The sequence below is a fragment of the Vombatus ursinus genome, unplaced genomic scaffold (assembly GCF_900497805.2).
Source record: "Vombatus ursinus unplaced genomic scaffold, bare-nosed wombat genome assembly UNPS02014825.1, whole genome shotgun sequence".
Lineage (NCBI taxonomy): Eukaryota > Metazoa > Chordata > Mammalia > Diprotodontia > Vombatidae > Vombatus > Vombatus ursinus.
This window is the reverse complement of record NW_020954603.1, coordinates 12,280,311-12,294,132: the sequence shown is the minus strand read 5'-3', so window position 1 is coordinate 12,294,132 and position 13,822 is coordinate 12,280,311. Positions and strand designations below refer to the sequence as shown.

The following is a 13,822-nucleotide window of genomic DNA, read 5'->3' as shown; positions in this document are numbered from 1 at the left end:
TTTGGTTTAAACAGTAGCAGATCCACCGGATTGTATTTTCATTCAATCCACATTGTGCATTTTACAAACGAGGTGATATTTGCAAAGCACGTAACCCCGCAAGTAGTTAAGAAATGCTTCTTGTCTTCCCTTGCCTTCTCTTCCCTACATTTCTCCATCTTTTTCCACAAAGATACATTTTCCTAGGCTTTATTTAAATCAAGTGACCTGCATCTTTGACATTCTTACAGTCTACCAGACTAGTGGTAGTGTTGATCAGTGTCAGCGGAGGAAGTACCCACATTTTCAAAATCGTCCATTCTTGAAGAATTGAAAATAGGGTTCCTCTGTCCCCCAGTAACGATTGCAAACCATCAATGATCTTTAAGAGTTGCATGGCCAAATAAAAAAACCATCTCTTTGCAGCTAACCTCTCTGAACATAGCTAGGCTGCTCCTTAGATAGTAGAGACACACAGTCTGTCCCAGGTCATAAAGTACTAAGAACCTTCCTTGCTGAAATTCTATTGGCGAAATCTTCTAGAATCTTAGGCTAAGAAGACTCTATGCTTTGAGAAGCCGTAGCATGGGATCTTCTAGTTAGTTTGCTCCAGTCTCTTTTGCAATTTTTCTAGAGGCAGATCTCAAAGACTACCACTCTCAAGTTTCTGGACTCTCCTTTTCCCTTTTTTTAGTCCTTTTTTTAGGTTGCCTCCAAGCTATAAGTAGGGACATTAGAGGAGAGGCCAGTGGTATTCCTTTGATATATCATGTTCTTAGTCAACTTAATTCTGTTTCCTTGTAGAATTTTTTCCAGAAGTAGATCTCAGACCTACCATTCTGAAATTTCTGGAATCTTATTTCTCTTCCTCATTTGAATGTCAAAACAACATCTTTTCCATTCTCTCTGATTTTCCCCAAATTCCCAACAGAAGTTCCTTGATGGCATCTTCCAGTTGGTTTTGTTTTGCCCAGTTTGCAAGATACAGTGCACAAATATGGAGTTGGAAGGGTCTGCAGTGGGCTGTTTGTCCAACCCATCCCATCCCAGCCAGTGACATCCCAACGTTGGCTTGAAAACCCCAACCACACAGGAGCCCCCTAAGGGCAGCCAGCTCCACCACTTAGATAATTTGGGTAGAAAGGTTTTCCTTCAACTCCATAGGCATTTACTGAATGCCTGTTATTGAGCACTTGGCAGGCACTGTGCTAGGTACTGGGTAACAAAGACAAACGTGAAATAGCCCCCCATCTTCAAGGATCTTGCCTTCCTCTGGGAGGGATCAGCACAGGCACAGATAAGAAATACAAAGTCATTTCAGCGGGTGAAGAGTTCTAACAACTAGAGAGGTTAGGAAAGGCTTCCAGTAGAAGGAGGTACCTGAATGGACCTGAAGGAAACGAGGGATGGTCAGAGATGAAGGTGAGGAGAGAGCCTCCAAGACCCAGATGGACTTCCATGCACGTTCGTTTACACATTACTTGGTCCTCTTGGAGAACGAAGGACAAACAACAACAAAGAAGCAACAGTATCTTCCACCCATTGCACCTCATTCTGTGGTGTGAGGCCAAGCAGAAGAAATCTAATCCCTCTTCTAGGAGACAATCCTTCAAACCCTGGAAGACGTCTTTACTATTTTTCCTGAGTCATCTGGGCTTGACATTCAGTGAGGTCATAGAGGGCATCCCAAAAGTCTTAGTGCCATTTAAAGCTATTAAAGTTTAGTGTATGTGGATGTGTGTGTGTGTGTGTGTGTGTGTAGGCATGTGCATGCATGCGTATGCGCGCACGCGCATATGTAGCTTTGCAAACCTAAAAGTCCTATAGAAATGCTACCTATTATTAGACATTTTCAAAGTGGCTGGACACCCTTTTACCCCCTTTTCTCCCATTTTAAGCTTCAATTTCATGTTAATAATTGTAGAACACAGGGCCTAGAGTCAAGAAGACGAGTTCAAATCTGGCTTTAGATACTTACTAGCTATACGACCCTAGGCAATTCACTTAACATTCTTTCTGCTTCAGTTACCTTGTCTGTAAAAGGGAGGAAATGATAATGTCTACCTCCCAGGGTTGTTATGAGGATCAAGTGAGATAATATTTATAAAGAGCTTAGCCCAGTGCCTGGCACATAGTAGGTATTTAAGACATACTTGTTTCCTTTCCTCCTTGTCCCATTTGCAAGGTCATTCTCTTTGATGAGGAAGGTAAGTAATGGGAAAGTCATCCTTCTATTTTCTCTGTTTATGTTGCACTCTATTTTCTCTGGCCATCAGTCTTACCTCATTGTAGGCTTTTGCCTTCCTGGCAGGATTATTATAGATTAATATCAATTTGAAGTATTTTGAGGCTTTAGTGATGTGTCTGCTTTAGTCTTTTGTACATTTTAAATCACATCCAAGAGCCCCTCAGTAGCTTTGAAGAAGGAAAAATAAAATGTTAGCGCTATTTTAGCCTTACATTACTGATGGTAGTCCAGGGCTCTAAGGAATTTATGACCCCATCCATGGGGATGTGCCTTCCTGTGATGCAAATCTCAACCCCTCCCTAACCACCCATCCTCTGAGAAGACAGTCATGATGGGAGTTCTTACCAAGCCTACATCTTTCACTGACCCACTCTGCAGGACTTCAGTCAAGTTAGGACTGCGTGTGTGAACTTAGACACTGGACATCCCATGTTCCACTTTATTGGTCTTGCCACATGCCAGTGAGTGCTGGTCTTTAGGCTTGAGAAACTAATGATTCTGGAAGACCTAGTGATGAGCGCAAGGCAGAGCAAGGGAGGGAGGGAGCATTTTCCTATCTGGATTGCACAAATAGCTTTCTAATTTTGGGCTGGAAAATCCAACTTGTTTTCCTAAAGAGAAAACGCCACTTAATTAATAGAGTACAGTCCAGCTATGCCAAGCACTTAATCATTTGTCATAATCTGTGACTCAGAAGCAGCAGTCTCATCTTCAAAGCTGCAGATCGTTTTGTGCATGAGAGACATTGCTCCGAATGCAGCCATTTGTTCTGGGCAGGTCACTCTTTTCCACCCCTTCTGGTGGCTGACTCTGTTGTTGCCCAGTTTTCAAAGACTCTGATGTTTGACGTGGAACCAAACTGTTCAAAGATCGCTTACTCAAAGGAGAACACGTGTTCCCTGAGTGGAGTTTAAATGAGACTATGTGCTAAGTGGATTGATAAGCCTGAGAGGGAGCTTTCTAGAGCTGGAATTCTTAACAATTTTTCTGGCCTGGATGCCTTTTGACAGCCTGGTGAAGCCCATGTACCCCTTTCTGTGAAAAATGTTTTTAAATATATAAAATAAAATATATAGGATTGTCAAAGGAACTGATTGTAATGAAATAAGAATGTAATTTTTTTCCCATCCAAGTTCACAGAACCCCCCGCCCCCGCGAATTCCCTGGACTTTGTCCATGGGCCCCAGCTTGAGAATCACTGCTCCAAAGGGCTGTGTGCAACAAAGGAGATTTCTGGGTTGAATGAAGGTTGGGTTCATTGGGGATGGCACACCCCAAATTATGAGGATTTTATTTGGACTTCTCGAGGAAGAGAAATTAGGCTGGAAATGTTCTGAAAACAACACACCTACTGTCAGTTTGAAAAAAAAAAGTTTGGCCTGTGTCTCTTTAGAAGCTCAACTTTGAATAAAATTTGGTGACAGTAAAGGGTCCTTTATTGAGTACCACCTCTTCCTGGCTTGCACAGAGGCTCAGGTGTGGATCTGGACAGTTTGGAAGGCTTTGTCCTAGGGTCCCCACACCGGCTCCAGCCTCTTCCTTTTAGAGGACTTTGCCTGCCTGGGATGGCCTTAAGAGAGTCCCAATAAAAACCATGCAGCTGGGTCTCTCTTTGGCTAGTCAAACCATCCACCCACCTTCAATTTATTCCTCTTAAAAAGGTGGTGTGTTTGATAAGACACTTGTTTGGCCTAGCCCATCATCTCCTTTTAGGATGTTGAGATTGTATTTATAGGCAGGTAGGTGATATAGGGGAGCAGCTAGGCAGTACAATGGGTAGAATGCTAGGCCAGGAGTCTGGAAGACTCATCTTCCTGATTTCAAATTTGGCCTCAGACACATCCTAGCTATGTGACCCTTGGCAAGTCACTTAACGCTGTTTGCCTTAGTTTCCTCACCTGTGTAATGAGCTGGAGAAGGAAATAGCAAACTATTCCAGTATCTCTGCTAAGAAAACTCCAAATGGAGTCAGGAAGAGTCGAACAGGACTGAAAAAAAAAACTGAAAGGAAGAAAAGGAAGAGGTGATGCAGTGGATAGAGCCCTGCAGTCAGGAAGACCTAAGTTCAAATCTAGCCTCAAAACATTTGCTAGCTGTGTGGCCCTGGGAAGATCATTTAGTTAACTTCTGCCTGCCTTAGTTTCCTCATCTGTAAAATGGGGGTGGTAATAGCACCTACCTATGGCAGTTAAATGGCGTAGTGGATAGATTGCTGTATTTGGAGTCAGAAAGACTTGAGTTCAAATTCAGCTTCTGACATTTACTAGCCGTGCCACCCTGGGCAAATGATTTAACCTCATTCAACCTCAGTTTCTCCATCTCAAACATGGGAATAATAATAGGAACTACCTCTTGTGAGGATGGAGACAACATTTGTAAAGCTGTCTATAGACCTTAAAGGACTCTGTAAATGCTAGCCATTGAGTCACGTGCTTGCCTCCCACGGTTGGAAGCGGATGTTGGGGATCCCTGCTTCCCTGATTTTCTTTGCTGTTCTTTTCCAGTTGCTGTCTCCTTCCAAGTGAACGCCATGCTCTCACTGTCAGAGCTCAAATACATAGCAGACGCCCAGTCCTCGTATCACATATTGAAACCCTGGTGGGATGTCTTCTGGTACTATCTCACCCTGATTATGTTGCTGGTTGCGGTGTTGTCTGGAGCTCTTCAGCTTGCTGATACCAAAATCTTGTGCTGTCTTCCTTGTAAAGTAGAGTTCAACAATCGTTGTGTAGTGCCTTTGGATGTGCTTAAACTCAACAGCACCCCCTCAGATTCCCTGTCCCATGTGACGCCACCGATCCGGATCCAGAACGACCTTCACAAGCAGCAATACTCCTACATCGACGCGGTGTGCTACGAGAAGCAGCTCCATTGGTTCGCCAAGTTTTTCCCTTACCTGGTGCTCTTGCACACCCTCATTTTTGCTGCATGCAGTAATTTCTGGCTCCACTATCCCAGCACCAGTTCCAGAATTGAGCATTTTGTCTCCATCCTTCATAAGTGCTTTGATTCTCCCTGGACCACTCGCGCCCTTTCGGAAACCGTAGCTGAACAGTCTGTGAGGGACCGAAAGTCCAGAACTCTGTTTTCACCCTCTGGCTTATCCACAAACACCAATACTAGCAAGCAGTCATTACTCGTTGGACAGGCAAGCATGGAGTCAGGTCTCGAAAGCTCAACCTCCAGCGTCCTGGACAAAAAAGAAGGGGAGCAAGCGAAAGCCATCTTTGAGAAAGTAAAAAGATTTAGATTGCACGTGGAACAGAAGGACGTCATCTATAGGGTGTACATGAGGCAGATCATAATCAAAGTCGTTTTATTCATCATCATCATAGCTTATGTCCCATATTTTTTGACCTATATCACCCTAGAAATTGACTGCCTCATTGACATGCAGGCCTTCACGGGGTATAAACGCTACCACTGTGTCTATGCCTTAGCAGAGATATTTCAGGTACTCGCTTCATTTTATGTGATTATGGTTCTATTCTATGGTCTCACTTCTTCATACAGCTTGTGGTGGATGCTGAGGAGTTCCCTTAAGGAATACTCCTTTGAGGCGTTGAGAGAGAAAAGTAACTACAGCGATATCCCCGATGTCAAGAATGACTTTGCGTTCATCCTTCACCTCGCAGACCAGTACGACCCACTCTACTCCAAGCGCTTCTCCATATTTCTCTCAGAGGTGAGTGAGAACAAGCTGAAACAGATCAACCTCAATAATGAATGGACAATGGAGAGGCTAAAAAACAAACTGGTGAGAAACTCCCAGGACAAGGTAGAACTCCATCTCTTCATGTTGAGCGGGCTCCCAGATAACATCTTTGAGCTGACCGAGATAGAGGTGCTCACCCTGGAGCTGATCCCCGAGGTCAAGTTGCCCCCCTCCATCTCTACGCTAGTCAACCTCAAAGAGCTGAATATTTACCATTCCTCTCTCCTGGTTGACTGCCCTGCACTGAACTTCCTGGAAGAGAATTTGAAAATACTACGCCTGAAATTTACAGAAAGAGGGAAGATTCCTCGTTGGATATTTCACCTTAAAAACCTCAAGGAACTTTATTTGTCCGGCTATATTGTATCTGACACCTTGAGCACGTTGAGCCCGGTGCAGGGCCCCACACAGGGCTTTCAGGATCTCAAGAACCTAAGAACACTTTACTTAAAGAGTACGCTCTCCCGGATCCCCCAGGTGGTCACTGATACGTTGCCTGCACTGCAGAAGTTGTCCCTTGACAATGAGGGAAACAAACTGGTGGTGTTGAATAATTTGAAAAAGATGATAAATCTGAAAAGCCTGGAGCTCATCAACTGTGACTTAGAGCGCATTCCTCATGCTATCTTTAGCCTCATCAATCTGCATGAATTAAACTTAAAAGAAAACAACCTTAAAACCATTGAAGAGATTATCAGCTTCCAACACCTCCAGAACCTTTCCTGCTTAAAGCTGTGGCACAACCACATCGCCTACATTCCTGCCCAGATCGGTGCCCTCTCCAACTTGGAGCAGCTCTACTTGGACCACAACAAGATTGAGAATATGCCGCTGCAGCTCTTCCTCTGCACCAAACTGACCCATCTAGATCTCAGCCACAACAACCTGACGTTCATTCCCGAGGAGATCCAGTTTCTGACAAACCTGCTGTATTTTGCAGTGACAGACAACTACGTAAGTGGGTTGGGTCATTCCTTTTCTAGCATTCTGGCATCATTTTCCATGACTTAACTTGTGTCATTGTAAGGTCAAGGAAGGGCAAACTTACAAATCACAGTTGATTTACTTGTTATCTGAGCCTAGGCTGAGCTTAGCCCATGGAGTAACTGACATTTGCCAAGGTTGGAAATTCAAAGACTCAAATCTAAATTGGCCATCAGAATACATGCTTTTATGTTCTATGAAAGAGTCATGAGAATAGGGTTCCGATATATTCGTTGAAAAAAAATAGGACCTTGAACAAATTGGGCTTTTTTTGTTCAAATAGACTCTCATTTGTCAGAATAACTCTGATCCCCTATGTCAGGATTCTCCTTAGGAACACACGAGCTCATCTGGCATCACCATATTTATTGCCAGATTACTGGCATCTTAGAGGAGGGGGGAGGAACTGGACTATAGTTAGAAAACCAGGGCTTGCGGGCTTTGACAATTACTAAGCACTCAACCATCAGTAACTCACCTCCCTTTCTCAAAAATACTTTCCTTCACCTATAAAATGGATGTAGTCATAGTTGTATGACCTATCCCCAAGGAGATGATCCCCTGACCTTGACCCTCCCTCTCCACTTAGATCCTGAGCTTTCTTACATCCCTTTGGTCTTGCTGTCGTAAACATTTGGAATATTCTTCCCACCCGCCCATCCCTTCCACTCATTGAATGACTGTTTCTCTTTCAAAGGCCAGTTTAGATGTCATCTCCCCCATAAAGCCTTCCTTGATGATATGATCATAAATCTACAGCTCTAAAGACTCTAAAAACAAGGTCATCTAGTTTACCCTCTTCATTTTTACAGTTGAAGACACTGAGACCTGGAGAAATTAATTCGCTTGACTATGTTCATAGAGGTAGTGAGTGGCAAAGTCAGGATTTGACTAAGTTTACTCCATGTTCAGTATTCATTCCACTATACCACCCTACCTTCCAACTGTTAGTGACTTTTCTCCCTCTGGACTTCATATCATTTTGTTTCCACCTCCCATATACTTACTGAGCTTTGGATTTGAAATAAGAATAGCTGGGTTCAAGCCCCAATTCCATGACTTATTTTTTATGTGCACTTTGGAAAGTCAACCTTTGGAACTTTCAGTTTCTTCCTCTGGAAAATGCAGACAGTGGCACTGCATTTCCTCCATCGTGGTGTTATGACGCTAAGCGATGTTAAACGCTTTGCAGACCACAAATGGCCATAAGAATGTCAGCATAGTATTTACATTCTAGGCATTTTTGTATCTGTACTAGACCTTTCAGTTGCATGAGGCCAGGGGACACCATTTCTCCATGATTTTGCATCACCCCCAGTACTGAGTACAGTGCTCCCATACAGTCAGTATTGAACAAATGTTTACGTGTTAAAATTGGAGTCACAGGGCTATACGAGACACTTTCCAATTAGATGCTGTCTGACTCTTCCCTCAGAGATTTTCATCAAAGAAGGAGACTATATAGGGAAATAGAATAGATGTGTCTGTATAAAGTCATTCGGTCAACCAGTCATTTACTGAGCACCTACTGTGTGTGCCAAGGTACTGGGTTAAGCTCCGAACAAATAAAAGAAAGGCAAAAACAGAACCTGCTTCGAGGAGTTCAAATTCTTAACGAGGGAGACAACATGTAAACAATTCCGTGTACACTAGCTATATACAGAGTAAACAGTGCTTTAAGGCATCCTTCCCATTCTCCCCACGAATTTAACTGCTGTCCTCTTCAGTGTCAGAGCATGACTGCCCCAAGCAAGCCAGCTTTCTCATCCCTTTTCTACATTTTTCTCGTCTTTGATAAATCGGCTCAAAATCTGCATCTTTGAGCTTTCCCTGATTAACCTGAACCAGCTGAACACCCTCCCTCATTCCGTACCAATCAACAACCAACCTTCACTTCTGGAACTTGCTTTATTAGATGTTGATATTGTCCCAATTCCAGTCCCCACCCCAACCCCGTCTTCCCCCCAACGGTTAGTGCAGAGTCAGATCAGCAAGCATCTGTTAGGCAACTACTATGTGCCAGGCACTGTGCTAAGTGCTGGAAATACAGAAATAGTGCCTGCCCTCAAGGAGCTCACAGTCTCATGGGGGAAGCAATATGCAAATAGTTTTGTCCATATAAGCTATGTTGGAGGCAATCTCAAAGGGAATGCACTAGAATTAAGGAAAAAAAGGAAAGATAGAAGAGGTTTTTTCCCCTTTAATTATGAGAACTAAAATACCATCAAATTAGTAAATTATTGAGAGAAAATCAATAACTTCAGAAAGAGCATTTCACTTGAATGATGAGGGCAGACACCAATCTGCAAAGGGTTGAGGAGAGGAAATGGAGGTTAAGGAAGAGGAAGAGAAGTTGAGGTCCTTACCTGAGAGGGTCAGCTAATTGAGAAAAGAAAAGAGAAGATTTTGCATAGCATCTTTAAGGAGTGAAGCAGTGAATCAGTTAGGGAGAACTAAAAGAATTGTGTTGCTGCATTAAGGGCCCAGTCAAGTTGGACGGATGTGGATCTTGTAGTATACCCAGTAAGTAATACAGCTGTTTGATTTCTAGCTTGATTCAGCATGTGAGCACAGGAGTGGAGGAGCATATGGTGGGAGTAATTCAGGGTTGGGTTTGGCTGGTGAAGAGTGATCTGTGGTAAGAAAGGGAGGGCAAAAAATTCAAGAGCAGAAGATAGTGTGAAGCTGAATTAATTGTAAGGTCAAGATTAGGCAGCTAGGTGGTGCCATAGTACATAGAGCACTGGGCCTGAAGTTAGGAAGACTCATTTTCCTGAGTTCAAATCCTCACTTACCAGCTGTGTGTCTCTGGGCAAGCTACTTAACCCTGTTTGCCTCAGTTTCCTCATCTGTAAAATGAGCTGGAAAAGGAAATGGAAACCATTCTAGTATCTTTGCCAAGAAATCCCTAAATGGGGTCACAAAGATTCAAACATGACTGAAAATGACTGGAAAAAAAAAAAGGTCAAGATAGGGAAGGAAGGAAAGTAATGTCAGTGCAATGGAAATCTGAGAAATAAGACAAAGGAAAATAATAAGTAATCTAGAACATACAGCAGAAGATGTTTTCAAAACAGTAGAGGTTTTGATGAGAAAGATTTGGCAAAAAAAAAACTGGACAAATTACATGGATTTTCTAATCAAAGTTACTAACATAAAGGATAGTATATGCAGAAATAACATGAGACCTGTGTCTCACAGAAAGAGAAAAAAAAACAGGATGAAGTAGAAAACCCAAATACCATATTTCAGGAAAAATATAAGAAAATTGCCCAGAAATATTGAAAACTGAAAGAAAAGTTCTGCTTCACAGAATTCACAAATCACCTTTAAAAAAAATCTTATGGTTCAGTCACTAAGAAATATAGTGGTTATACTTGTGTCAGAATGAAAAGTATTACAAATAATTAAGATAGCCTTTAACTATTAAGAAAATAAATATGAATAATCCAAGATTACACTTTGTCTACAAGGAAACAACAGCATAAAGGATTAATTTTCAAAAAGATCTTTTTTCCAAAGATTAGATGCATGCTACAATTACATCTGGCAAAGCCGAGCATTCTTTTCAATGAAAATGGACATTCAACAAATAGGTCATTGCTCCAAAGGAGACCACAAGTGAACTGACTTGAATGTGTAAAAATTTTAAACATAAGAAACATAAAGCTAAATAAGTGCCATTAACAAGGAAAGACTAAACAAGAAAGTTATGGTTCTAGATCAAAACTAGGCTGTTGTTCAGGTTTTTTCTTACATTGGTAAAGAGCCAAAGAGAAAAGGGAAAGGACGAGAAGGGAATAAACATCTATATAGCACCTACTGTGTGCTGGGCGCTGCGCTCAACATTTTACAAATATCTTATTTGATCGTCACATCAGTGCTGCAAGGTAGGTGCTATTATCCCTATTGTATAGTTGAGGAAACTGAGGCAGAGAGAAGTTATGTGATTTGCTCTGGGTCAGTCACACAGCTGGCAAATGTCTGAGACTGGATTTGAATTCAGGTCTTCCTGATGCCAGGCCCAGCACTCTATTCACTGTTGGGAGGGAGAAAATTTGTAAGAGGACTAACAATTTAAAGGAATCGGGCCATGCACGGGAGAAAGAACACACTTAATAGTCCAGGGACTAAACTCCACATTCCATCATAAATGAATAATTATGTTTGTAGGTGAAATGGGACGTTAACTCTGAGGAAAATCCTCCAGGTTGGAAGAAATGAGGTGTGAAGTAGAAATTATTTGGAGATACTTTCAAGTCTCTGCTCAAAGGCAGGCTGCTGTGGAAATGCAGTCTCTTCCATCCTTTGGATTCCTTGACCTGCCTAGGAATATGAGAGAGTGAAATAAAAATGCATTTTGTTGGGGGACGGGGTATGGATCTCGGGAGACACGCTTCTCAGAGTAAGCTCTACATCTGTGGTCCTATGATTCTGTGAACGGCAAGCTAGATTTCAGATTAGACCAGAGTGGCAAGAAATAAAAACGGAGAAGTAAATTAACACTTATTGGAAAAGGATGCCACAAGTGAATGTCACTCAGTGTAAAAGGAATGATTGACTGGGATGGGGATGGAATGAGATGCTAAGAATTTTGAATTGTACTAGACTGTTGAAAAGCAAGTAGACTACAATGATAAATAAACAAAAATTTAAGTAAATTCAAGAAACTTGATACCCAACAAGAAAACAGGAAGGGAAGATAGGGAAAGCCTGGGAGTGGACACTGGGATCAAATTATCCCAAGCAAAGCTAATCACAGAGACCACATACTGACTTAAGAAGATGGAAAAATCAGTACAAGATAATTAAGCAGAAGAAAATAAATATCTAACAATTATAACTTTGTGAATAGATTAAATTTCCCAATAAAACATACAAGAATTGTCAGATAGTTAAGAAGACAAAACCCAACAATTTGCCTCCTACCAGAAACTGGATATATGGGATGAGTAAAAGATTGAGAATGACATCAATATTGAAACCTGAGTAACTGGTAGGATGACAGTGCCCTCAGCAAGAGTAAGGAAGTTTGAGAGAGTAGGTTTAGTAGGAAAGTTAATGATGTCTGCTTTGGATGTGTAGAACTTGCTTTTTTAATTTAATTTTTTTTAACATTTTAAGTCCTGAACCATCTCCCTCTGTTCTTTCCTCCCCACCCTGCACTACAGAAGGCCAGACATGTTGAATTTTAAAATGCTTTAGAAACATATCATAAGGAACTAAGAGGAAGGTTCAGAAGTGAAGAGGTTAAGAAGTTTAGACAACTTTTTCTAGCAGAAGAGCTGTGCTGAAGGGAATAGGGAAAATGAAGGTTTCTAATAGGTATTGTGCAGAGTTCAGCCAGGGAAGGAGAAGGGGGTGGTCGTGAAGCAATGATGGCCCCGTTAAAATTAAATAACATACATTTGTAATGAACTTAGGAGGCACAATTACTTGGCTTCTATAGCAGTGTTCAACAGCATTTGAGTAGGAGAATGGAAGGTGACTGAATGTTGGGGTTTGGCAAGGCAGGAAATGCAGGACAGTGGGCCAAGAGATTTAAGAAGAGAAGATGGGATATGATCGGAGAAGACATGGATGAGCAGAAGCACTGGAAGTCATGGTGAGGATGAAGATCATGTCGTTGTGAGGCAGCATGGTGCAGTGGATCAGGTTCTGAACTTGGAGTTAGGAAGACCTGGGTTCATATCCTCCCTTAGATACTTACTAGCTGTGTGATGCTAAGCAAGTCACTTTACCTCTATCTGCCTCAGTTCTCTCATCTGTAAAATGTGGAGCTTGGATTCAGTAGCCTCCATCAGCCCCTTCCAGCTAAGTCTACCTATATTTGGGAGGAATAAATTAAGCAGAATAATGCCAGAATGGGAGTTTACAGTCAGAGAGGAATTGCAGAGTTTTGGATCATTAATCAAGTAACAAGTATTTATTAAGCATTTCCTTTGTTCCAGGCACTGTGCTAGGTACTGGGGTTACCTATAAAGAATCAAACAATCCCTGCTCTTAATGTGTTTACATTCTAATGGGGGGAGATATCAAATATGTAATAAATACAAATATATCCAACACAAGATGGTTTGGGAGGGGAGGGCATTAGTAGTTGTGGGGAGCATGTAAGGTTTCATGTAGAAGATGGTGCCTGAGCTGTTTCTTAAAGGAATAGACATACTCTATATGGTGGAGGCCAAGAGGAGGGAGTGCATTTCAGGCATGGGGGAGTGCCCGTACAAAGATGCAGAGAGGGAAGATGGAATGTCCTTCAGGAGGAACAGAGAGGATACCTGTTTGGCTTTATCACAGAATGTGGAATCCAGTGAGGATGCAAAGGTATGTTGAGGTCATGTCATATAAGGCTTTAAAAGCTAAGTAGAGGCATTTATGTTTTACCCTAGGGGCAATAGATAGCCACTGGGGTTAACTGAGTAAGGGAGTCATGTGGCCAGATCTGCAAGAAAGGAAAATTCCTTTGGCAGCAGTGTAAAGGATGGACTGGAGTAGAGAGCGATTAGAGGGAAGGAAACCAATGAGGAGGCTGTTGCAATAATCTGGGCAAGAGGTGAAAGGAGTTGAAACTAGAGTGGTCACTGTGTGAGGGGAGAGAAAGGGCCTGAACTAAGAGATGTTGAAAGGGGAGAAACAGCAAGACTTGGCCACAGATTGAGTGTGTGGGATAAAGGAGAGCGAAGAGTGGAAGATAATATGGTGGTGCCTCGGACGGAAATAGGAAGTTTGGAAAGAGGGAGAGTTTAGGGGCAAAGATAAGTAATATTGAGGTCCAGGTTGTGAGCATGAGGACTGGTGGGTGGATATGGTTAGTGGTGATGCCCCTTCAACACCCCAAGTATCCACATAAGGTTTAGGGTGGAGGAGAAAGAAGACAGCAAACTCTTTGAAAA

At 42.2% G+C, this 13,822-nt stretch overlaps 1 protein-coding gene across 3 annotated transcripts in view; it reads left to right on the top strand.

Moving 5' to 3' along the window:
* LRRC8B (leucine rich repeat containing 8 VRAC subunit B) overlaps window positions 1-13,822 on the top strand; it is a 90,043-nt gene that overhangs the window by 71,138 nt on the left and 5,083 nt on the right. For all 3 annotated transcript variants that reach the window (XM_027838175.1, XM_027838173.1, XM_027838174.1), the window contains one exon: window positions 4,732-6,896. In XM_027838175.1, the coding sequence (XP_027693976.1) occupies window positions 4,758-6,896 (2,139 nt within the window). In that variant the 5' untranslated portion in view covers window positions 4,732-4,757. The remainder of the gene's footprint in view (window positions 1-4,731; window positions 6,897-13,822) is intronic.